Source organism: Mustelus asterias, chromosome 5 (assembly GCF_964213995.1).
Source record: "Mustelus asterias chromosome 5, sMusAst1.hap1.1, whole genome shotgun sequence".
Taxonomy (NCBI): domain Eukaryota; kingdom Metazoa; phylum Chordata; class Chondrichthyes; order Carcharhiniformes; family Triakidae; genus Mustelus; species Mustelus asterias.
In genome coordinates, this window is record NC_135805.1 from 86464574 (window position 1) to 86490904 (window position 26331).

General features: G+C 42.8%; 2 protein-coding genes across 3 annotated transcripts in view; one reads left to right on the forward strand and one right to left on the reverse strand.

The window, feature by feature from the left end:
- Window positions 1–21282, forward strand: part of trim54 (tripartite motif containing 54) — a 69126-nt gene extending 47844 nt beyond the window's left edge. For both annotated transcript variants that reach the window (XM_078212956.1, XM_078212957.1), the window contains 2 exons: window positions 2008–2094; window positions 20231–21282. In XM_078212956.1, the coding sequence (XP_078069082.1) occupies window positions 2008–2094; window positions 20231–20241 (98 nt within the window). In that variant the 3' untranslated portion in view covers window positions 20242–21282. The remainder of the gene's footprint in view (window positions 1–2007; window positions 2095–20230) is intronic.
- Window positions 21283–25147: 3865 nt separating this feature from the next.
- uts1 (urotensin 1) lies at window positions 25148–25938 on the reverse strand. The gene has a single exon (XM_078212958.1). The coding sequence runs from the start codon at window positions 25791–25793 to the stop codon at window positions 25284–25286; it is 510 nt and encodes a 169-aa protein (XP_078069084.1). The 5' UTR covers window positions 25794–25938; the 3' UTR covers window positions 25148–25283.
- Window positions 25939–26331: the final 393 nt, after the last annotated feature.

The following is a 26331-nucleotide window of genomic DNA, read 5'->3' on the forward strand; positions in this document are numbered from 1 at the left end:
ATCTGTACCCCGACCTTAACAAAAATCTATCGATCTCAATCTTGCGAATTCTGATCATTTCAGTTTCAATAACTTTTCAGGGGAGAGAATTTCAGATCTGTGGAAGTAACTTTCTTACTGGAAAATAGGGGATGCTCATGCCATTCTCCTGTCATCTCAGAAGGCAAGGGATCACCATTACTACATACACTCTAAATAGCATGATCACAAATAACTACAGAAGCAAAAAGTAGATACTAAATGATGTGACACTTAATGAAACTGTAAGCAGTCTGCCAAGTGTTAATGCACCCTCTACAGAAAGCCACTTATTGCAGTCTCCTGCAGCACATTCTTGGTAATACTATCTCTGATTTTTGCATAATTATAAAGGTTGAAGACCATCAGGTATTGCTGTGGATGCTTCTACATGCTTGTTGCAGCCTGGAGCTATGGATAGTGATGGCAGAGGCTCCAATGGATGTGTGATAACCCAATATCCATCCGTGGATGGCCAAGCTGACCAGGAATCCTCCTGCTTGTACTGCCTACCACTGGTGTATGTAGGAAGGATTTGCAGGTTAATCCTCAATGTTAAAATGCATCTTCCTTGGTCACCAATTCCTGGAGTGGGACTTAAACCTGGAGCTTCTGGTTCAGAATTCGGGTCACTATCCCTGCACTACTAGATCTCCCACAATTTTGCTCAGCTCTCTTCCTAACCATCTACATTTTATCTATATTCCCATTCCTTACTTTTCTCATAAACATGTTCTCTCACACTTATGTACTTTATATTCCATCTGATAACCTGTTTTTCTTTCCTGAACTCCAAGTCCTCCCCAGGTTTGCCAAACCACCTATTTTGTCACCAGCAAATTTTGAGATCAGGTTCCCATTGGTTGTACAGCACTTTGATTGGGAATGAAGTTGTGAAAGGTGCTACATAAATTTTAGTCTTTATTTTCTCTTCCGAGGTTCAATATCTGAGATCAAAAGTGGTCCCAGCATTGACTCCTGGGCTGCACCCCTTTCAATACTTCTCCAATCAGAGCAACACCAACTAACATAACTTTGGCTGAAAAATCTTTCCACATAGCACTGCTATTTCAACTGTTAAATGGTCTCTTAAGATTCCAATGTGGTGGGCAGGCATTGCATGTGCACCATCTGCTACATAACACCAAGAAGTTGGTGGCAGTACCCTTGTCTGAAATCTCTGCTGCATCCTCTCAGTATATGAAAATAAAGGGCCACCTGTTTGCTTGAGGCCGGGACGCCACACCTAGGTCTGCATCAGATTTGCTCAGGAGAGCCAGGCCTACATGTAGCAGTCCTGTTAGGCTGGAACCAAACAAGGACGTTTAAGTATATATAATGTATACCAGCTGAATGTGGAGCCAGGGTCGAGAAGGAGCTGGGTGTCAGTGCAGGAATTCTCCTCCGAAGTTCACATTAATAGAACGTTGACTGGCAAATGTTAAACACTCTTGATCACTGCTAAACTCTCACTGCAACCCCTTGCTCCAGAAGTTGTTGCACTGTATTTTGGTGGTATTCCAGTAGTTTGCTCTCACCGTTGTTGCTGTGCACAAGGCTTTTGTAGATGTACGTACAAGGTGTATGTGACTGAGTCCCATTATATACACGACTGATATAATTTTAAAGTTCATCAATGTTCTCAAGTTTAAAGACATCTGCCAAATTTTCTGTGGCTGTAGCATGGGCTTGGGTTAGTGCAGGAAGCATTTCAAGCAGGTATACATTTGAATGAAAAGTTTCAGAGTGTTATAATAGCATTTCCTAATTTTCTGGCCGATTCATTTGGTTTCTGCCTGGAAACACATTACAAAATTAGACACTTTAGCAAGGGACTGACTCAATGGGGACCAGGCGTGATGGCCTTGGCAAGCTTGTGATTCAAGTGAACTAATAATTCCCCAAGGCTGATCAGGAAGGCTAATGTTGAGGATTGGGATATATCAGGTCAGAGGTTCCTCATGAGTTCTCTTTACTTTTCTTGTACAGAATGCCAGGGAGATGAAGAGGAAGAGGTAGAGGACGAAGAGATAGAGGAAGGCGGAGTGGCTGAAGAGGAAGGTGAAATGACTGATGGTGAGCAATCAATAGTAGAGGCAGTTGAGCCTTTAGCTTCATCGTCGTTACCTACATCTCATTTGCAATCATCAATCCTCAGGCTACAGGGTGCACCAGAAATCAGCGCTTCAGATCAAAGGCAGTCTTCTCCAGCTTGATGTAAAGTGAAGCATTCGAACAAACTTTCAACTAATTCTGGTTGTAATCATCCAAGAAAAATCTGTGAAGTTGTAACATCAAAGACTAAGCTGAATATTAATTCTTCTTTGTTCAGTTTTCTGAAACAGAAGGATCAATAGATACATTTTAGTTCAAACCATTAAACTTAGTGTTTTAAAAAAAACTGCCAGAAAAGATGAATACTGTAATTATGGCCACTGTCAGCCTCTGAGTAGAGTTCTCATAAATTGAAGCCCACTCATTTGGGATTTTCAAATCATTCACTGCATTATCGAGACGGTGCTCTGACAAACCTTGAATAGCTCTTTCAGGACCAATCGATACACATCATAAGGGTTTCAATGTACTTTTGGGTTGTTGCTTCATCATAGAATGCATGAGTAACGAACAAGATCATTTAAAGTGGAGAATATAATATAACAAATTTGTAATGAGCGCATCTGCAGTCTTTGTACCTCTATGATCTGTTTTGTGTTAAATATTGAACAAACTGAGGTCACTTTCCAAAACTGGGGATGCGTAAAGTTATTTTTTGTTTTAAAAAGACTAAATTAGCAATGACCCAACTTAGTATTTTTGTGTAAACTTAAATACTTGAATGACACCATTAATGAACTCCTTTACCTGGTTATATGTGAGGGTTGGCATTCTTACAAACCAGCATGTTTATTTGCTATAATTGTTAAGTCATGATATATGACCAGAGGTTATTTTCCATTATCCAATTGTCAAGCATAAATATGCATGAAAATGTATTTTGATCAACACAAGTGAATATGTCCTCATATGTGGCTCACAGTAACTGAGCAAACTGGAGTCCAAGAAGAGGTTGTAATGACCATACCTCAGCCTGCCAAAATTATTTATTCTTGTTAAGCAATCTTGCAAACGTTAGTGTTATTTTTACAACATCTGCGTTCCTGAAGTAATGGCTAAACTACAGCAAACCACTAAAGGATTGCCAACAAAGATCTGGAAGACTTGCACAAACAGATTGTATTTCAGGTCTGGAGATTGAAAGAACGTGATTGGGGTACGACACCAACGGCTAAAATCAAGGTCAAAGGAAAAGGATATAAAGGATATAAAGTTCAACAAAACCATCCCTGGAATCCCAAATTTCTGGTAAGTTTACATTGCCATCTGTCCTTTTGTACAACCTTTCAGCATTGTAAGTAGTGAAAAAAACTGTGCATAAATAAACATAGCATGTCCATGAAAATAATTTGATTTTTATTGTACAGATAAAAAATAATTTGTCCAGTAGTTTACAGTTACACCTCATCAAGCCTCCCCTAAAATTCTGTTTGTAACTGACTTTCTCTTGCTCCATGTATATTTTTAAGTAATATTGCTTACATATTGTCTCTTTTTATACTTGCAGGTGATTTATCAGGTCCATTGCATTCCATTCGAGAAGGTGTAACATTTCAATGGACGATCACTGGGTGCAAGATGACTAATGGTGAGGAGGAGTCATTGCTATGGTCACTGCACAGCATTCTCACGTGCGGCAGAACCTATATCCTACAACTAAGTGGCAGAAGGGCTTGATCTAGGTTGGCCGATTCTGCCAAAAGGTTTACCTAGAATTATCACAAACACGGGAGAGATTCTGAACTTGCAGGGTGTCAACCACAAGAGGCAGCTGTTCACTTTTGATACCCGACTACTCAACCTGGAGGAACATAAACTAGGCAATACCAATTGATCTGGGAACATCACATGGACATCTATGTGCTTCATTCATGAAGCATGCTGGAAGAAACAATTGGTGAGGGAATGCTTAATTCTAATCAATCTGCTTACAACTCCAGTGCAAAATCAGAAAGCTTTCATTGTGCTGTTCCAGAATACAGCTCTTCTCCTCTGTGTCATCTGAGACTTTCTTGGTGATTATTTGGGATTAATATCCCCTTCACTTGTGCTTGACTGCGTCCCCTTACCTGGCCTTTTATGGTGCATCACTAGACTGATGAATCCATCAAAAAGCCAGGCACGCAGTTTTCCTTATATCTGAAAAATAACTGGAGAAGCCAGGACTGAATTGATGCTTAATTGTACAAATACTTTCTAGAGGGAAGCAGCGACATAATGGTATTGTCACTGGACTAGTAAACTGGCCACCCAGGTTAATGTTCTGGGGACCCAGGTTCGAATCCCACCATGACAGGTGGTGGAATACAAATTCAATCAAAATCTGGAATTAAAAGTCTAATGATAACAATGAAACTATGGTCTATTGTCATAAAAACCCATCTAGTTCACGAATGACCTTTAGGGAAGGAAATCTGCCGTCCTTATCTGGTCTGGCCTACATGTGACCCCAGTCCCACAGCATGTGGTTGACTCTTAACTGCCCTCTGAAATGGCCTAGCAAACCATTCAGTTCAGGAGCAATTAGGGATAGACGGCAAGTGCTGGCCTTGCCAGCGGCACCCACATCCCATGAATAAATAAAGAAAAGGATCTTTTTTGCACTGAAGAAAGTTGTAACAAAGATTGATTCTGTACATATTGCTTGTTTATTTTAAACAAAACACCTGAGTGTGATGAAGGTTAGCTACCATCAAACATTTATAAAATAATAGTTCAAATATTTTCTGTTCACTATAATAAAGGTGTTTATTCCTCTCGGTGGTGTTTTCAGTGAGCTCTTTTCATCCTTCAGACCAGCTGCTTCTCCTGGAATGAAATGGTTTCTTGAATGTTCAATCCAGATGAATGCTGCTTTTATCTAGTGCCTCTGATGATAATGCGATGTTCATGTAATGGCATTTCTTGCCTCCATATAAAGGTTACACCAGCATCTTTTCAATAGTATGCAAGAAAAGACTCATATTTATTCAACATTCACTACAGGTCACAATGCATCTCAACATTCTTGGTAAACAATTAGAAATTAAATGACTATTTTGAATCTGTCTCCATTTCTTCAATGGTCCAGCTGAAGCAGCATGTGGGGTTCCTGATGCTTGAGCCATGATGTAAGTGTGTGTATTTTCCCTGATGATAATGAATCTCTGTTGCAGTGGAGGTAAGTGTGTGTCTTTGATCCTCTCTCTTTCTCGTCTGACACACACTTTGGACAGGGGCCCTCAGCTAGTAATCAGGAGTGAGGGCACTGGCTGATTCTGTTTTCATTCTCCCCTTAACCTCTGAATTGGAGACTCTAATTTAAAACTGGGATTTGCACCTGGGGACTCCTAAACTTTATGGCTTTGAGTTAAATTGACTTGTGTCTCTAGCTGCTCTTACTAGCAACAGCAATAATTCATCCATAGCCCAGACTTTCCTACCATTCAAGTGAATAAGAGTGATGCATGTAATAGGAGGGCATGAAGTGAATGTTCTGAGTTGCTGCCTTCAAATCCTGTCAAATTTAATTACCCTGCAGTTGTATCTGAACACTGATTCTTTTCTCCAGATCAGGGATATGATATTCTTTTCCGGATGTTGTTTGTAATTCGATGTACAATACACTACACTACACATCCCAGGATCAGACATGACAAAAGCAGAAAATGTTGGAAAATCTCAACAGGTCTGACAGCGTCTGTGGGGAGAGAATAGAGCCAATGTTCTGGGTCTAGATGACCCCGTAGGTGCTGAGGGGAAAGAGAATCAGTGGAGATTTATACAGTGAAGGTGGGACAAAGGGAATGTAAATGAGGATACAGAAGTCTGAGGAGGTGCTAAACATATTCATTGAGTGATCAGAATGCGTGAATGGCAGAACAGAGGTACAGATTGTTAAAGGACTGTCTGAGGAATGTGGCAGTTGCCCTGAAAGGAGGTGGGGGGTAGGGTAAGGAAAGGAGAAAAATGGAGGTGAGAAAGAAGGATGATAAAATGGAGAATGAAATGAAATGGAATAAAATAAATGGGAATGGGGTGAAGGTGGAGGAGAGAGTTCATGCTCTGAAGTTGTTGAACTCAATGTTCAGTCCGGAAGGCTGTAGAGTGCCCAATCGGAAGATAAGGTGCTGTTCCTTCAGTTTAGGTTGGGGTTCGCTGGACCTTTGCAAAAAGCCAAGGATGGACAAATGGACAGGAGAGCAGGGTGCTGTGTTGAAGTGGCAAGTGACAGGAAGGGCTGGGTCCTGCTTGTGGATGGACTGAAGGTGTTCGGCCAAGTGGTCACCCAGTCTACGTTTGGTCTCTTCGATGTAGAGTAGGCCGCATTGGGAGCAAGTGCAATAGACCAGATTGAAGGAGGTGTATGTGAAGCATTGCTTTACCTGAAAGGGGTGTTTAGGACCTGAGACAGTGAGCAGAGAGGAGGTAAAGGGGCAGGTGTTGTAGCTTCTACGATTGCATGGGAAGGTGCTGTGGGCAGGGGGTGATGTGTTGGGTGTGCTGGAGGAGTGGACCAGGATGTTTCGGGGATAACAGTCTCTGCGGAATGCTGACAGGGGGAGTGAGGGGTATCTGTGTTGAGTAGTGGCATCGTGCTGGAATGGCGGACAAAGCGGAGGATGATCCTTCGAATGAGGAGACTAGTGGGGTGGAAAGTGAGGACAAAGGGGACCCTATCCTGGTTTTGGGGAGAGGGTGAGAGCAGTGGCCCAGGGGATGGGTTGGATGTGGTTGAGGGCCCTGTCAACCACAATGGGTGGAAAACCATAATTGAAGAAGGAAGACATTTTCACTGGAAGAACCGGGGTTGAGGGGAGACCTGATCGAGGTCTACAAAATTATGAGCAGCATAGACAGGGTGGAAGTGTCAATTACAAGGGGGCACAGGTTCAAAGTGAGAGAGGGAAAGTTTAAGGGAGATGTGCGGGTGAAGTTTTTCACGCAGAAAGTGGTGGGTGCCTGGACCGCACTGCAGAGGATGTGGTGGACGCAGGCACATTTGCAACATTTAAGAGGCATCTGGATGGGTACATGAATGGGAGGGAATAGAGGGATAGGAACCAAGTAAGAGCAGAAGATTTTTTTTTGGTTTCGTTCAGACATCATGATCGGCACAGGCTTGGAGGGCCTGAGGGCCTGTTCCTGTGCTGAACAAAGAACAGTACAGCACAGGAAACAGGCCCTTCGGCCCTCCAAGCCTGTGCCGCTCATTGGTCCAACTAGACCATTCGTTTGTATCCCTCCATTCCTAGACTGCTTATGTGACTATCCAGGTAAGTCTTAAACGATGCCAGCGTGTCTGCCTCCACCACCCTACTTGGCAGCGCATTCCAGGCCCCCACCACTCTCTGTGTAAAAAACGTCCTTCTGATATCTGAGTTATACCTCGCCCCTCTCACCTTGAGCCCGTGACCCCTCGTGATCGTCACCTCCGACCTGGGAAAAAGCTTCCCACTGTTCACCCTATCTATACCCTTCATAATTTTGTACACCTCTATTAGGTCTCCCCTCATTCTCCGTCTTTCCAGGGAGAACAAGCCCAGTTTACCCAATCTCTCCTCATAGCTAAGACCCTCCATACCAGGCAACATCCTGGTAAACCTTCTCTGCACTCTCTCTAAAGCCTCCACGTCCTTCTGGTAGTGCGGCAACCAGAACTGGACGCAGTACTCCAAATGTGGCCTAACCAGCGTTCTATACAGCTGCAACATCAGGCTCCAGCTTTTATACTCTATACCCCGTCCTATAAAGGCAAGCATACCATATGCCTTCTTCACCACCTTCTCCACCTGTGCTGCCACCTTCAAGGATTTGTGGACTTGCACACCTAGGTCCCTCTGTGTTTCTATATTCTTGATGGCTCTGTCATTTATTGTATAACTCCCCGCTACATTAGTTCTTCCAAAATGCATCACTTCGCATTTATCTGGATTAAATTCCATCTGCCATTTCTCCGCCCAATTTTCCAGCCTATCTATATCCTGCTGTATTGTCCGACAATGTTCATTGCTATCCGCAAGTCCAGCCATCTTCGTGTCATCTGCAAACTTGCTGATAACACAAGTTACACCTTCTTCCAAATCATTTATATATATCACAAATAGCAGAGGTCCCAGTACAGAGCCCTGCAGAACACCACTGGTCACAGACCTCCAGCCAGAAAAAGATCCTTCGACTGCTACCCTCTGTCTCCTGTGGCCAAGCCAGTTCTCTACCCATCGAGCCACCTCTCCTTGTTTCCCTTGAGTCTTAACCTCTTAACCAACCTGCCATGAGGGACTTTGTCAAATGCCTTACTGAAATCCATATAGACAACATCCACAGCCCTTCCTTCATCAACCGTTTTTGTCACTTCCTCAAAAAACTTCACCAAATTTGTAAGGCACGACCTCCCTCTTACAAAACCATGCTGTCTGTCACTAATGAGATTGTTCCGTTCCAAATGCGCATACATCCTGTCTCTAAGAATCCTCTCCAACAACTTCCCTACCATGGACGTCAAGCTCACTGGCCTATAATTACCCAGGTTATCCCTGCTACCCTTCTTAAATAACGGTACCACATTCGCTATCCTCTAATCCTCAGGGACCTCACCTGTGTCCAATGAAGAGACAAAGATTTCTGTCAGAGGCCCAGCAATTACATCTCTTGTCTCCCTGAGCAGTCTAGGATAGATGCCATCAGGCCCTGGGGATTTGTCAGTTTTAATGTTACCTAAAAAACCTAACACTTCCTCCCTTGTAATGGAGATTCTCTCTAATGGGTCAACATCTCCCTCTGAGACACTCCCAGTCAACAAGTCCCTCTCCTTTGTGAATACCGATGCAAAATATTCATTTAGGATCTCCCCTATTCCCTTGGGTTCTAAACATAATTCCCCTCCTTTGTCCCTGAGAGGTCCGACTTTTTCCCAGACAACTCTTTTGTTCCTAACATATGAATAAAATGCCTTAGGATTCTCCTTAATCCTGTCTGCCAAGAACATTTCGTGACCTCTTTTTGCCCTTCTAACTCCCCATTTGAGTTCTTTCCTACTCTCTCTGTATTCCTCCAGAGCTGCATCTGTTTTCAGTTGCCTGGACCTAACGTACGCCTCTCTTTTCTTTTTGATCAGATCCTCAATTTCCCTGGTTATCCACGGCTCTCGAATCCTACCTTTCCTATCCTTCCTTTTTACAGGCACATGCCTGTCCTGCAGACTTATCAACTGTTCCTTAAAAGACTCCCACATGCCAGACGTGGACTTACCCCCGAACAGCCTTTCCCAATCAACGGCCACCAATTCCTGCCTAATCTGGCTATAGTTAGCCTTCCCCCAATTTAGCACCCTACCCTTAGGACAACACTCGTCCTTGTCCATTACTATCCTAAGGTTAACAGAGTTGTGGTCACTATTTGCCACATGTTCCCCTACCGAACTTTGACGACCTGACCGGGCTCATTTCCCAGAACTAGATCCAGTATAGTCCCCCTCTCTAGTTGGGCTATCTACATACTGTTCCAAAGAACCTTCCAGTACGCATTTTACAAATTCCTCCCCGTCCAGACCCCCAGCCCTAAGCACTTTCCAGTCTATACCAGGGAAATTGAAGTCTCCCACTACAACAACCCTATTTTTTCTGCACATATCCAGAATCTCCTGACATATCCGTTCCTCCACTTCCCGTGGGCTGTTGGGTGGCCTGTAGTATACCCCCAGCATAGTGATTGCACCTTTCCTGTTTCTGAGCTCCACCCACAGTGACTCATTACATGACCCCTCTAAATTGTCCACCCTCTGCACTGCTGTAATATGCTCCCTAACTAATACCGCTACTCCCCCACCTTTTTTAGCCCCTCCTCTGTCTCGCCTAAAACACTTATACCCCGGAATATTCAGCTGCCAGTCCTGTCCTTTTAACCATGTCTCCGCCACCGCAACCACATCCAAATTCCGCGTAAGCATCAAGGCCCTAAGTTCGTCTGTCTTACCCGTTACGCTCCTCGCATTGAGGCAGATGCACTCCAGACCTCCTGGCCCACTCAGGTCATCCTGCTCCAGAATGCTGCTCTTCTTAGCTAGCCTTGCCCTGGCCCCCAGCTCAATAAGAAGTTTAACAACACCAGGTTAAAGTCCAACAGGTTTATTTGGTAGCAAAAGCCACACAAAAGACCCCAGCTCAACCCCAGCCTCAGTACTTACTGACCTACTGTTTTGATCCCCACCCCCCTGCCACACTAGTTTAAACCCTGCCGAAACACTCTAGCAAAACTCCCAGCCAGGATATTTGTGCCCTTCCAGTTAAGGTGTAACCCATCCTTTCCGTACAGGTGCCATCCTCTCTTGAAGACTTCCCAATGATCTATGAATTTGAAACATTCCCTCTTGCACCAGTCCTTTAGCCACGTGTTCAATTGCAGAATCTCCCTGTTCCTGGCCTCACTAGCACTAGGCACTGAGAGCAGTCCAGAGATTGCTACCCTAAAGGCCTTATTTTTTAGCCTAGCACCCATCTCCCTGAATTGCTCTCGTATGACCCCCCTGCTCTTTCTACCTACGTCATTTTCACCAATGTGTACAATTACATCTGTTTGATTAGCTTCCCTTTTTAATATGCTTCCTACCCTCTCGGAGACATCCAGTACCCCGGCTCCAGGGAGGCAGACTACTATCCTGGCGTCTCGTTCGTGCCCGCAGAACCGCCTGTCCGTGCCTCTAACCATCGCATCCCCTACCACTATTTCTTTCCTAATCCCCTTCTTTCCCTTCAGGGCCACTGAGCCTGTCTCTGTGCAGGCGATCTGGTCCTTGTGGCTTACCCCTGGAGGGTCATCCCCCTCCACAGAATCCAAAACAATATACCTATTTTGGAGGGGGGCAACCACAGGGGATCCCTCCACTGACTGTTCACTCCCTTCCCCTCTCCCATCTGTTGCCCAGCCCTTACTATTATGGGAGACTGCCACTGGGGTACTTTCTGGTACATGACCCTTATGACTTTTACCCTTCCTAACTGTGACCCACTTGTCTTCCTTCTGAGGCCCAGGTGTGACTACCTGCTTATAACTTCTATCTATTATTTTCTCATTTTCCCTGACTAAACTGAGGTCATCGAGCCGCAGCTCCAGCTCCCTTACACGGTCCCTCAGGAGTTGCAGTTCCATGCATCTGGCACAGATATGGACCTCCGGGAGGCAAGTCGTCTCCAGGAACTCCCACATCCCACACCGAACGCAGTGAACTGGCCTCTCATTCATACCTGCCATTTCCTTTATAGTATTGGAAAAAAAAACAACAACCTTCCTTGCCTCCGTCTGTTTTCACTGTGAGCCAAAGCCCTTATAGCTCTCACTCTGCTTCCTGCTCACTCCACTGCCCGCTCCTGACGCTGCCCGCTGTATACTGCAGCCTACCTTTTATACTGCTTAAAAAAAGAACCCTTCCCAGACTCCTTAGGGTCCCACTTCCAGTTTTTAGTTTAAAATTAAGAAAAGAAAAAACTACCCCAAAAATAAAGGCAAAAAACACACTAAATAAATACATAAATCTCTCACCAGCACTCCTGCCACAAATCACTCCCTCTCTGCTTGCTCCAGTGGAACAATGTACTTCTCTTTGTTCTTTGTTCTTATATTAGCAGCACTATTTTGCAAAGTGGCATCATCAGAACAGATGAGGTGGAGGCGAAGGATCTGAGAGAATGGGATGGAGTCCTTACAGAAGGACTCATTTCCTCATTTACATTCCCTTTGTCCCATTCCACACCCCCGCTTCCCCACCAACCCCCATAGTATAAATCTTCGCTGATTCTCTTTCCTCTCAGCCCTGACGAACCGTCATCTGGACTCGAAACGTTGGCTCTCTTCTCTCTCCACAGATGCTGTCAGACCTGCTGAGATTTTCCAGCATTTTTTGCTTTTATTATCGCTAGCCACTATCTGTTTTCATGCAGATTTCCTTCAAATGTAGCAAGAAAAACTATCCCCAGCAGACCACCAAGAATTGTGTTGCTTATCAGTTTATAATGGTATTACTATCTTGGTTCCAGCAATTGATAGTAGAATTAGAAGCACGGTAAGTGTGTGAGACTAGTGAATGTGTGGACAGATATTTTCAATTCTGTTTGTAGCAGAGTGACACAGCAACGCTTTGAGTCAAATTGGGCCCAATTTGGCAATTGAGAATGAAGCTGTAGTTGTTTTTACCACTTCCAAATCAGGATTCAATTCATTATTTATCGCCAGTGGATAGTAGAATGGGGTTAATCTAAAATTTTAAGAAACACAAAAAAAATTTTCTTTAAAGACAGCAAGAAATAAAACGGGAGAACACAGAAACATTATAAAAATTTGAAGCAGGAGTCGGCCAAATGGACTCGAGCCTGCTCTGCCATTTAATAAGATCACAATTCATATTCTACCTCAACTGCCCAATTCCCAGCCCCCTTAATTCCCTGAGCTTCCAAAAATCTATTAATCACCATTTTAAAAATATTCAATGACTGAATATCCACAGCTCAATGATTCACAATCCTCCAAGTGAAGAAATATCTCCCCATCTCAGACCTTAAATGGCTGACGCATTATCCTGAGATTCTGCCCCCTATTTCTACGTTCTCTAGGCAAGAAAAACAGCCTTCCACATCTATCCTGTCAAGCCCTCTCAGAATCCTGTTTGTTTCAATGATATCATCACTCATTCTTTTAAACTGCAGAGAATATAGGCTCGCTCTACTCAATCTCCCCTCATAGGGCAGACCTCTCATTCCACGAATTAATCTAGTGAACCTTTGTTACACTACACCTAAGGCAAGTATATCCTTCTTGGGGCTAAGGGGATATGGGAGTAAGGTGGGATCAGGATATTGAATTTGATGATCAGCCATGATCAAGATGAATAGCGGTGCAGGCTTGAAGGGTTGAATGGCCTATTCCTGCTTCTAGTTTCTTTGTTTCTATGTTTCTTTCAGTAAGGAAGCTGAAAGAGTACACAATGTTCCACGTATGGTTGCAGCAACATTTCCTTACTCTTGTACTCTAGCCCCCTTCAATATAGGTCAACATCCTCAAATCCTTGCCTTTGTAGGGCAAGAAAAAGACTGCAGGGATGGGCTGGTGGCACAGTGGTTAGCACTGCTGCCTCACAGTGCCAGGGACCCAGGTTCAATTCCTGCCTCAGATGACTTTGTGTGGAGTTTGCACATTCTCCCCATGTCTGCGTGGGTTTCCTCCTGGTGCTCTGGTTTCCTCCCACAGTTATTGGTTTTGTGAAGGGGAGATCTCACTAACTTGGTCGAGTTTTTTGAGGAAGTGACGAAGATAATTGAGGGTAGGGCAGTGGAATTTGTCTACATGGACTTCAGTAAGGCCTTTGACAGGTCCCTCATAGTAGACTGGTACAGAAGGTGAAGTCGCATGGGATCAGAGGTGAGCTGGCAAGGTGGATACAGAACTGGCTTGGTCATAGAAGATAGAGGGTAGCAGTGGAAGGATGCGATTCTGAATGGAGGGCTGTGACTAGTGGCATTCCTCAGGGATCAGTGCTGTTTGCTGTTTGTAATATATATATAAATGATTTGTAGGAAAATGTAACTAGTTTGATTAGTAAGTTTGTGGACGACACAAAGGTTGGTGGAATTGTGGATAGCGATGAGAACCGTCAGAGGATACAACAGGATATAGATCGGTTGGAGACTTGGGCAGAAAGATGGCAGATGGAGTTTAATCCGGACAATTGTATTTTGGAAGGTCTAATACAGATGGGGAATATACAGTAAATGGCAGAATCCTTAAGAGTATTGATGGGCAGAGGAATCTGAGTGCATAGGTACACAGGTCACTGAAAGTGGCAATGCAGGTAGAGAAGGTAGTCAAGAAGGCATACGGCATGCTTGCCTTCATCGGCTGGGGCATTGAGTTTAAAAATTGGCAAGTCATCTTCCAGCTTTATAGAATCTTAGTTAGGCCGCACTTGGAATATAGTGTTCAATTCTGGTTGCCACACACTACCACACACACACGTGGGTTTCCTCCGGGTGCTCCGGTTTCCTCCCACTGTCCAAAGATGTGCGGGTTAGGTTGATTGGCCGTGCTAAAATTGCCCCTTAGTGTCCTGAGATGTGTAGGTTAGAGGGATTAGCGGGTAAAAATATGTAGGGATTTGGGAGTAGGGCCTGGGTGGGATTGTGGTCGGTGCAGACTCGATGGGCCGAATGGCCTCTTCCTGCACTGTAGGGTTTCTATGATCTTTCTACCAGAAGGATGTGGAGGCTTTGGACAGGGTACAGAAAAGATTTACCAGGATGTTGCCTTTAATGGAGGACAGTAGCTATGAGGAGAGGTTGGAGAAACCTGGTTTGTTCTTACTGGAACAACGGAGGTTGAGGGGCGACCTGATAGAGGTCTAAAAGATTGAGTGGCATGGACAGAATGGATAGTCAGAAGCTTTTTCCCAGAGTGGAAGAGTCAATTACTAGGGGGCATAAGTTTAAGATGCGAGGGGCAAGGTTTAAAGGAGATGTATGGGGCAAGTTTTTTACAGTAAGAAGTTTAACAACACCAGGTTAAAGTCCAACAGGTTTATTTGGTAGCAAAAGCCACACTTTTGCTACCAAATAAACCTGTTGGACTTTAACCTGGTGTTGTTAAACTTCTTACTGTGTTTACCCCAGTCCAACGCCGGCATCTCCACAGCAAGTTTTTTACACAGTGGTTGGTGGGTGCCTGGAACTCACTGCCAGGGGAGGTAGTGGAAGCAGATACAATAGTGACTTTTAAGGGGTGTCTTGACAAATACATGAATAGGATGGGAATAGAGGATATGTCCCCGGAAGAGTAGGGAGGTTTTAGTTCAGACGGGCAGCACGGTTGGTGCAGACTTGGAGGGCCGAGGGGTCTGTTCCTGTGCTGTAATTTTCTTTGCTTTTTGTACATTTTGCCTCTGGTCACCAATATAAATCATAATTTTGCCATTTAGTTGCCTCAAGTTCTTACAACTATTCAAGAAAAATAAATGGCTGGAATTTGCTGGGGCTGGGTAAATGCTATGCCCAGTAAGACATTTTCCTGTACCCTTCTGTTTAAAAATATTTTACCGGAGAGGTTGCTTGAAATGCAGATTGAAAACAGTTCAGCGAGAGTAATGCTCTCTGGGAACTTGGTGAAAAACTGGACTAACAGTGTCTTTATCCAATGAGTTGATCATTGCTGGGTATTGTGTGGCATGGATATTACAGTTTACTGGACAATGAATGTAGCAACTCCTGGAAACTCTCAGGCAGGTTAAATGTATATCATTTTTCCCAAGCTTATAGCAGAGGGGCGCAAACTATCCAGCAACTTGTGGCAATCATAATTCATCAGCATATTTTCCTCACCACAAGTTGTTGAATGATTTGGACATTAATAAGCATCCACATCATTCATGTAGTTATTGTTTAGCAAGTTTCAGCTCAACATGTTATATTAGTAAAAGCAACTTAAATACACGTTTTGCTGTTATCTTAGCTGCTTGGATACATATTTTCTGCCCTTGATATAGAATCTCAGACTTTGAGCGCAATTCAATTATTTGTGGATCCTCTTTATTTCCTCTAATAAAAACTAGCAGTGTAACCTAATGTGCCATGTCTAATGCAAATTATTGTGTTCTCCAAAACATCTTGTGGATACACAACTGAATGTTTGAGACAGGATTATTGTGCAAGAGCAAAAAACCAGCCTAACTATGTTGGACATTAGTCCGTGTGTTCAGTATGAACTGATACTTGATGTTAGAAAAGCCAATATTTGGCTCAAGCATCAAGATACTAAAAAGCTTGCAAGTTGAATTTGCTTTAGTATGTTTAGAGTTTAGTTATTGGCATTAGGACCGGATGATTAGTTACAATGTAGACTGCTTTTGCCAGTCTTAAGGATTTAGTGATGAGGTGCAGCTGAGATGGTTTGAGATTGGAAGATAATTACAAACTGGGATTCTATCAGGTAATCATGCCCACTGTTTGGAGAACTGGGAAGAAAACCCCATCTGTCCACCCCCCCCCCTCCCCGCTTGATTAATCCAAGAGTGTCTGACTATGAGGGACTATATCGTGACCACCCCACCCCCCCTCTTGATTAATCCAAGAGTGTCCGACTATGAGGGACTATATCGTGACCACCCCACCCCCCCCCTCTTGATTAATCCAAGAGTGTCCGACTATGAGGGACTATATCGTGACCACCCCACCCCACCCCTCCAACCCGAGAGGTCACTGCCAAGCCCTGAAGAGGCCTTCAGAGGACCCTGGAAAGCCATGCAGTCCACATTTAACCTCTGAATTACCCCAACGTTACAATGGGTTAAGGACAATGGGTGTCAATTGGCCCATTAATGAGTTTAATTGACACCCACTGCCATCGGCCTGATAATCCTGTGTCAGCCCCTTCTACCCTTCCTTCAACTTAATCCGGGGAGGTTTGATGCCACTGCGAAGCTGATGCAGGACCTCTCCTGTGATTAAGTGGGCCTAACCGTCATGCTTCCCGCTGTGATGGCCCTCATAAAATACAGCCCCAGATTGTTGCGTTTGTTCCAGAGAAAGCATCATGTGAATTATCACACTTAAGATAACTCATTCTGCATAATCCATAACCTATCTGATGAGCCATGTCGGTTGGTGAGTTAATGTAAATTACTTCAGTTAATTGGATATACAATTTGCCCTGAGGCAAAGTGTTTCTTATGCCACCTAAAGTTTCAAAGTCTGAGTCCTACAGCATCAGATATCCCTCTGCATGTGTCAGACTGCGGATAGTTGGGAACCTGTCTCGGGGGCAGGGAATTCATATGGTGTTCGTGAAAGTGGAAATGACGGGTTGGGAAGCATTTTCCGATCAGGGCCATTGTGATCTCCTGGACTCGTTTCGATCGCCTCAGGGGGTTCGGAGAGGAATTTCCCAGATTTTTTTTCCCCATATTGGCCCTGGGGTTTTTCACTCTGGGTTTTCGCCTCTCCCTGGAGATCACATGGTCTGGAATGGGGGGGTGGGGGTGAGTTAATAGGTTGTAATGAACAAAGCATCGTAGCTGTGAGGGACAGCTCGGTGGATAGGATATTGGTATGTAGATAGGCTGGAAAATTGGGCGGGGATCCTGGATTCAGGATTCAATCCTGGACCGGGGAGCGGCGCGGGCTTGGAGGGCCGAAGGGCCTGTTCCTGTGCTGTATTGTTCTTTGTTCTTTGTTCTTTGTTTGATCCTGTGTTGTGTTGTAAAGCCACATACATAGTCAGCAAACCACTGTATAAAATTTACTGCACTGTCAAATGTTTTGTCACCTTAATGGTCATGCCTTATGTCGCTGGATTCATTCAAAGTGATTTTGTCACATTGATTTACATTTTTACATTTTACTTGATTTGCAGCACAGTTGCACTGCGGTTAGCACTGCTGTCTCACAGCTCCAGTGACCTGGGTTCAATTCTGGCCTCGGGTCACTGTCTGTGTGGAATTTGCACATTCTCCCCATGTCTGCGTGGATTTCCTCCACAGTCCAAACACGTGGGGCAGATTGATTGGCCAAGCTAAATTGCTCCCTAGTGTCGGGGAGATTAGTAGGGTAAATACATGGGGCTACAGGGGTAGGGCCTGGGAGGGATTATTGTCAGTGCAGCCTTGATGGGTCAAAAGGTCTCCTTCTGTACTGTCGGGATTCTATGACACTAGTATGTTCTAATATGAGAAGCCAATTTTCAAGCTGAGAACAAATTTGTAACTAATCATTAAGTCTTAATTGTAACTGAAAATAGGTGTTTGTATTTTTCAGCATTTAAACATTTGTAATTATATGCATGTTTGCCTAAATTGAGGGATCACCCATGCTTGCAGTGGATTAAGCATCAAACAATATCAGATCAACTATTAGATGGTTTGTGGCACAGTGCCACTTTCCTGAAGTGGATTGGACTGGCATTTCCATTTCCCCACATTATCTTGAATGGGATTCAGAAGGTAGCATTAATCACTTTATCAACACTTTTGTACTAGATCAGCATTTATGAGCTGGCATTTGACATTTAAGTATTAAATTTGACTCTTTTCTCTTGGAGCAGGATCTTAAACCTTTGATTAGAAGCGGCTTATAATATTTTGTTAATCATTTTGTTCTCTTTTATGCTGACGATTTCTCTTAATAGCATGAAATTCAGGGTTTTCCAGATATTAGGGGGAAAAAAGCCCCCCAAAATTTTAAGAATCTCCCTCACTGTGCATTGCAGAGGCCACCAGGGTGAATATCATTAAATTTCAGGGGGCAGGGTCTATTCCCACCGGACAGGCCAGCAGCATAGCGCTGAGCGGGCCACTGCGCGTGTAGTGGCCCCACACTGCCAGCCTCTCGATCACTGGCCAGCTCCTTGAACACAGCAATGCCAGCCCTTCGCACCCCCAACCCCCCGGCCCACATGGCTTGGATGCTGCCCCCGACCTCCCCGACCATTCCCGGGCCCAGCCCTAAGGCCCTTCCCTTCTGGCTCGCTGTGATCTCCAGCTCCCCCTCAGTTTCAGAAGGCCCAGTCTGGCACTGCCAAGGTACCAATGCCCAGGGGGTGGCACCGCCCCCCCCAACCCCCCGCCTGCCAGTAAAGGATTTGTGCAGCGGGATGGGAGAATCGCAGCCTGTGTTTCTCCTTGGTGGCTGTGTGAAAATGCTGACAAGAGGCACACTTCTGCCAGGTGGACCAATCCCCCTCCTCACCCCTCAAGTGGAAATGTCCTGTGATTTCACACTCACTGACCAAACCTGACTACAAACAGACCATCATTCTTCATTTGTCTCAAAGTTGTTAGCAAAATGGCTACATAGGTGTACAAGGTAATTCATTGCCCATGAAGTGCTTTTGATGTTTGGAGAATCTGATGAGGCAGAACGTAAATGCAGGTCTTCATTCTTCCCTCACAACAACTTCTTTCCTTCCAAAGTTTGAACATAAACCATGGATCTCCATATTAGCAATCCAATCTTTTAACTGCCTACTCTTTCATACCTTGTGCCTGGGATATTTCTGGCCCTAGTTGGTGGTCAACAGTTAATTTTCAATTAATTAGTTTCTTGTACACACGTATACTTTTGGAGGCTGTGTATTTTGATGAACTGTGCAGAAAAGGAGTGCTGCTGCTCTCAACACTTCATTTTTCATAGCTGGTTGGAAGTTTTGGATGTACTTAGTCAATGTGTTTATTATACCATCTAAAGTTTCAAAGTCTGAGTCCTACAGTGACAGGTATCCCTCTGCTTGTGTCATACTGATCCTGTGTTGTTTTGTAAAGCCACAGTCCCTCTTCGTGATTCATGTTTTAATCAGTAGTATCTTAACTATAAAGCCTATGCTTTATCTTAAAATAGGCCTGTGATTTTTTTGTATAGTGATGCAGCTGCTTCATGCAAACAGTAAAGTAGGAAACTATATCTCATAAGGTTCAAATAACTTCATTCTTGAGGCATTCAATCAGGAACTAATTTTTCAAGTGCTTTTTTGCTCGTTATTCTCAATAAAATGGGGCGACACGGTAGAACAGTGGTTAGTGCTGTTGCCTCACAGCGCCAGGGACCCGGGTTCGATTCCCAGCTTGGGTCACTGTCTGTGTGGAGTTTGCACGTTTTCCCCCTGTCTACCTGGACTTCCTCTGGGTGCTCCGGTTTCCTCCCACACTCCAAAGATTTGCAGGTTAGGTGGATTGACCATGCTAAATTGCCCCTTAGTGTCAGGGGGCTAGTAGGGTAAATAGGGGTTTGGAGATGGGGCCTGGGTGGGATTGTGGTCGGTGTGGACTCAATGGGCCGAATGGCATCCTTCTGCATTGTAGTGATTCTATGAAAATACTGAGATCATTTATTTCAATTGTATCTAATTAGTTAAAGATTTATGTTCTCTATTTTTCAACGGGATAATCATTATAAAACCTCAATCTACAATACAATGAGCTTCTACATAAGGAATTTTATGCACAGCTTTATTTTATTATTTGTTAAGTTTATCGCATGTGCTCATCTGTCTCCTTTAATTATTTTTATCATGGAAAAAAATTCAAGATACCACTGAACCTCTAACCACAAGTACAGATAATAGATGTGTAATTTTCTATTCTTCCCCACAGGTCAATACTGAAATCACAAGAAGAAAAAGAGGACAGAATTCATGAAGCAGCATACAGAAAATGATTTATTCACAAACAATTTATTGTTTAGGTACTGAATGAATGAAAATTGCCATTTTTGCAAGCTTGCAGTATGGTCGCTTATTCACCTTTCTGTTTTGTCGATCAGAGCTGTGTGAAGAAATCGGCACAGTGTTGTGGCTTCTCTATTAGACCAAATACTTTTGTATTCTTTCAGTTATGTAATTAAATGTTAGTTTGAACATTGCGGTAAGCGCTAGGATAATGTCAGTATGAACTATTACAACATTGGGCTGCCTTAACTGAAAATAAGATTGCGTACTGATGAGTTGTTTGGAAAAAGCATTTGTGGGGTTACTTTGATTTTTTTGCGTAGTTAAATTAGTTTAGAATTTTCAGACAAATGTCTTCTGGCTGAGTGCTGTTATTTCCCCATTATTCTAAGTTGTTTAATTAGTTTATTATCTTATCCCAGACATGGCGTATGTAAAATGAAGTACAGTGAGATAATTGAGTTCTATTCCACTTTGGACAAGAATCAAAAAGATTCCATTGATAGTTTGGAACAATAGATGATGTCCTAAATGGCATGATAGAAAGATGATGATAGTTAAAGGTCACGAGAGCGAGAGAAAGGAAGAACAGTTCAGCTGATAAGAGGAATTTTTGAGTCCGATGCATTACTGCTCCACTAATGTTGCCAATGCACTGTTCAATGAATGATTTTGGAATGCAGATACAGTACAGTAAAAGCCGTAATTTTGGTTGACATTTTGTTGGTTCTTCAATAAAATGATATTGAATTAAGGAATCTTTTGTAAATATAGTCTGACTGACTGACAAGGCAATAATTGAAACCATGCATACTAAATCTGCACCAAGAGTAAATAGCAGATTCAACACCGTCTGGATCACTGATTACACCATGTAGTTCACTATTTGCGAATGAGGTCAGTTTTGATTTTACTGTTTGCTACATTAATGTTAAAATGTAATTATTTATCATAATTAAACATTGTTGGTTTCTGAAACTGTTTGTTTAAAAGAATGCTTGAATCATATTTGATTTCCAAATTTTATACATGTTTTAGCAGATTGATCTTGGAATGAAATCCACAGAAGCAAGAGGCAGAGCTGTCAAATAATAACTGCTGATTAAAGATTTTGAATCCTAAGCATAAGTTTTACCTAATCCTTATTCATGCAATTATTAATCAGCAATTAAATGCAGTTTTAAAATAACAACTCAAATTTATGATTTGCTTTAAGTGCAAGTTATTTACTAGATATATCTAAATTGATGTTCAAAAATGTAGGTTGACATTTTAAAGACAGCTTTATGCATGAGGCAGAAGATATAATTTAACATGTTTCATAACTCTTCAACAGATATTTTCTATGTGAACAAAATATCCCATAATTTATTTTTTTATTCATTCGTGGGACATGGGCATCGCTGGCTGGCCAGCATTTATTGCTCATCCCTAGTTGCCCTTGAAAAGGTGTTGGCGAGCTGCCTCCTTGAATCGCTGCAGTCCCATGTGCTGTGGGTTGACCCACAATGCCGTTAGGGAGGGAACTCCATGATTTTGACCCAGCGACTATGAAGGAACGGCGATATATTTCCAAGTCAGGATGGTAAGTGGCTTGGAGGGGAACTTGCAGGTGGTGGTGTTCCCATGTATCTGCTGCCCTTGTCCTAGATGGAAGTGGTCATGGGTTTGGAAGGTGCTATCTAAGGATCTTTGGTGAATTGCTGTAGTGCATCTTGTAGATAGTACATACTGCTGCTACTGAGCGTTGGTGGTGGAGGGAGTGGATGTTTGGAGATGTGGTGCCAATCAAGCGGGCTGCTTTGTCCTAGATGGTGTCAAATGTTTTGAGTGTTGTTGGACTGCACCCATCCAGACAAGTGGGGAGCATTCCATCACACTCCTGACTTGTGCCTTGTAGATGGTGAATAGGCTTTGGGAGTTAGGAGGTGAGTTACTTGCTGTAGTATTCCTAGCCTATGACCTACTCTTGTAACCACTGTGTTTATGTGGTGAGTCCAGTTGAGTTTCTGGTCAATCGTAACCCCAAGGATGTTGACAGTGGGGGATTCAGTGATGGTCACACCATTGAATGTCAAGGCGCGGTGGTTAGAGTGTCTCTTATTGATGATGGTCATTGCCTGGCATTTTGTGGCACGAATGTTACTTGCCACTTATCAGCCCAAGCCTGGATATTGTCCAGATCTTGTTGCATTTGAACATGGACTGCTTCAGTATCTGAGGAGTCGCAATTGGTGCTGAACATTGTGCAATCATCGGCAAACAATCCCCAGTTCTGACCTAATGATGGGGGGAAGGTCATTGATGAAGCAGCTGAAGATTATTGGGCCTAGGACACCACCCCGAGGGACTCCTGCAGAGATGTCCTGGAGCTGAGGTGACTGACCCTGCACAACCATCTTTCTATATAACAGGTATGACTCCAACCAGCGGAGAGTTTGTCCGCTGATACCCATTGATTCCAGTTTTGCGAGGGCTATTTGATGCCACACTCGGTCAAATGCGGCCTTGATGTCAGAGGCTGTCACTCTCACCTAACTTGCTATTTTCTTCAAACTATTTTCCATAGATTTTATATAATCACTGAATCTCATACATAATTCTGAAGTGGAAGATAAGGGCAATGTGCTGGAAGTAGAGGCAACATCAAGCAGGAAAAGTGTGAACACGAAGTTAAACTTTGGATCAAACGCTTCACCTGTGTCAGCTGCATCTTAAGTTCAATACTGTTTTCATATTGTATAGTTTGTAACAGTTACACTTAAAAGTCACACATTATATTCACAGCATTCGTTGGTATTGAGTCATTGCAGTTCCGTCCACTCTAAATGACTCCAGTTATTTCATAGTGATGTATTTCTTTGTCACAATAAGTGATCTTGGAAGAATTGAATTGTTTGGTCAATTAAAAAGCAGACATTAAGATATTCCTCAGAAATGATGGAAGGGTGAAAGTTATGAAAAGAGAATGGAGATGTTTGAGCTTTTCTCCTTCACAGTTATTTGCTGCCCTCGAGGACATCATCTGAAAACACATCAGGTTCTACATTAATGATGATGAGATCTAACTCAATTTACCCGCCTCTCTCAAACCCTCCACTTTCACAAATTTCACAAACTTGTCTGCCAAGCAGTACTGCATGAGCGGAAGTATCCTCGAGCTACATACTCGGAAGACCAAAGTCACTGGGCAGGATTTTCCAGTCGTGCCTACTCTGAGACTGGAAATATCCACCTGAGGCCAATGGGCCTTTAATTGGTCCATCAAATTGTTCATCAGATTGTCCATCTGACTGCCATGATTCCCACAGTGGGTGGGACTGGAAAACTTACCCCATTGTCTTTAATCCTTGTCACAAACTCCGTTCCTTAATCATCAACACCTTGGCAACTGTCTGGAGGCTGAACCACACTATTTCCAACCTTGGTATCATAGTTGACACTAAGATGAGTTTCTGACCCCATAGCCGTACCATCATTAGAAGCACCTTCTTCCACCTCCATAACATCATCCTTGCCTCAGATCAACTATTACTAAACACCTTATCCATGTCTTTACTAGCTTGAGATTTGACTATTCCAATTCATTCCCAGCTGGCCTCCCATCTTCTACCCTTTATAAACTTAAGCTCATGTCCGCAGTCTATTCTAACTTGCAACAAGTTCAATTCACCTATCACCCATGTGCTCGCTGACTTGCTAGTTATTAAATTTTTGTTTGATAATGCTCCTGTGAAGCACTTTGGTATGCTTTACTGTGTTAAAGGCTCTATATTATCACTTATTGCTGTTGTTGTGTTGTAGCTAGTAGATTATGATATTGTAAGGGAAGTATAATAACCTGTCAGCCAGATAGTAAGAGAGACATTGGAAAAAATGTCTTTACGCTGAGCATGGTTTCTCTGCCTCAAAATGTGGTTGAAGCAGAGTCCACATGTATCCTTTAAAGGCAAGTAAACGTGTTTAAAAGTAGAATATGAAGAGAATATGGGCAGGGAACAGAATGTGGAATTAAATTAAGTGGATTCTGGAGAAAAGTAACAGCCCGTGATCTGGATTATCCATTCCTGCTAATCCCCCACAGTAGGTTCCCTGATTTGAATGGCCGACCTCTTCTCCAACATTCTTCAATTATTCCATAAATCTCTTGCCCTTTGTGTTGGAATTTCTACCAGATTTGCCTTTTAAATGATTGACAGTATTTCATATAATATGAAGATAACGCTAAAGATTTATTTCAAAAGGCCGACATGAAAATATATCTATTCAGTGTCCATCATAAAACAAATAATGCTGTCTTTATCTCACTAAGGCTAACAATATTTTATTAGTTGATTCTTCTCCACAGAAACAAAGCAAATTTTAGAAAAAGGCCGTTTGATTTAACAGGTAGATTGATATCAATTTAATCTCTTCAAATCAACCAACACAAAATTAGTTGAACAAGAATCAAGCAAAAAAAAAGCTATTTTCCAGTACTCGTGTGTTGAATGTTAAATTTGGAAGATGATATCCCCAAGACAAATTTCTTCGTTCCATTCCTCAAGTCAAACACGAATTAAACTGTTAACTATGCTATCACCCGACCAGGAAAACATCTACATTTGACTTCATTATTTTATAGGTGGACTTTTAACAGATTCCAAAGATGTAACCTGATGGTCCTAATCTCCTTACAACTATTATACAGCCTTTTCAGCCTGAACAAAGTGTTGAGTCAAAATAATGCTTTTAAATAATTTTTATTACTAAAATATGTGACAAAAATTATTTCATGCTGAACAATTATTTCATGAATGTTCTATTTATTTGGTAATTTTGAAATTGAACATTTCTTTCAGATTTACAAGGGTTTCATAAGACAGATTTGGTTAGTGCATTGTTTAGTGACTTTGGGGCTCCACATGATGAATCTCAAAGATTAAACTCTAATTCGATGACAGAATGACATTACAATGTTAGATTCAAAACACATAACATCACTTGCCAATGGTGTCCATAATTTTACGATTGTTGTCTGCCTGCTTCCATTGGTTCTCATTTTTTGCAATCTCAATCATCTCCCTCAAGAGGTGAAACGTGAGATCCAAGGAATTGGGAGGGTCAGAGAGTCTCTTGGGACGTCCTGCAAAGGCTTCTCTCATATCTTGGTCGGCTTCTTGGGCGGACATGCGGCTTTTTGCATTTAAGGAAAGTTCACGTAGGAAACGAGTGGCTTCTTTAGCAAAGGTATCTTTCACCATCTGCAGGTACTCTCGTGGCAGCTGGGAATGAATCATCATGGATTTAGGATTTTGCCCCATAGACCGGAATAACTTTTCCTTCAGATTGTCGGGAAGAGGTGGGTCATTTTCTCCCTCAGTGGCTGTATTGATATTGGGACTCCGTACGTCAAAGACACCTAGATCTGCAGCGCGACACACAGCGGGAGGGATGCGAGTGGCAAGTAGTAAACAGGCTGCAAAGAAAATGAGGGGAGTTGACGACATGCTGGATAGGAATCTGCAAATAAAAACATGAGAATCTGAGTTATAACAGCCTGATGTGGCAATAATACATTCACTTAAAACCTAATTTTAGAGATCAAGGGTTTTGCGCACACAATATGAGTATAATTTATTTTAATATTATACTGTAAAGCATTTAAATATATAGTAATACCATGGAATATCTAACTGGCAAATTACATCTAATAAAATTATTGGAATATTAGTTGGTTTAGGATACTTTTTTGTTTGTGCATGTTTGATTAAAATAAATGGAAGGACTTGCTTGTGTCATTTTCTGCTGCTTACTCATATCTCACTAGTACTTTTTACTTTTGACTGGATATAGCCTTAGTACAGGCTGTATGAGCTGTGCAGAAATGTCCATTAGTTCTAATGCACGCAAATATTACTCCTTAAGCGCACATAGTGCTTTAGAGTAAAGCCCTGCACTAAGAAATTTTATCCCGTAGGGGTTTTCTGTTTTGTAATTACACAAACTTCTTGACAAATTTGACAGTAACAGAAAATTTGCTGCTCA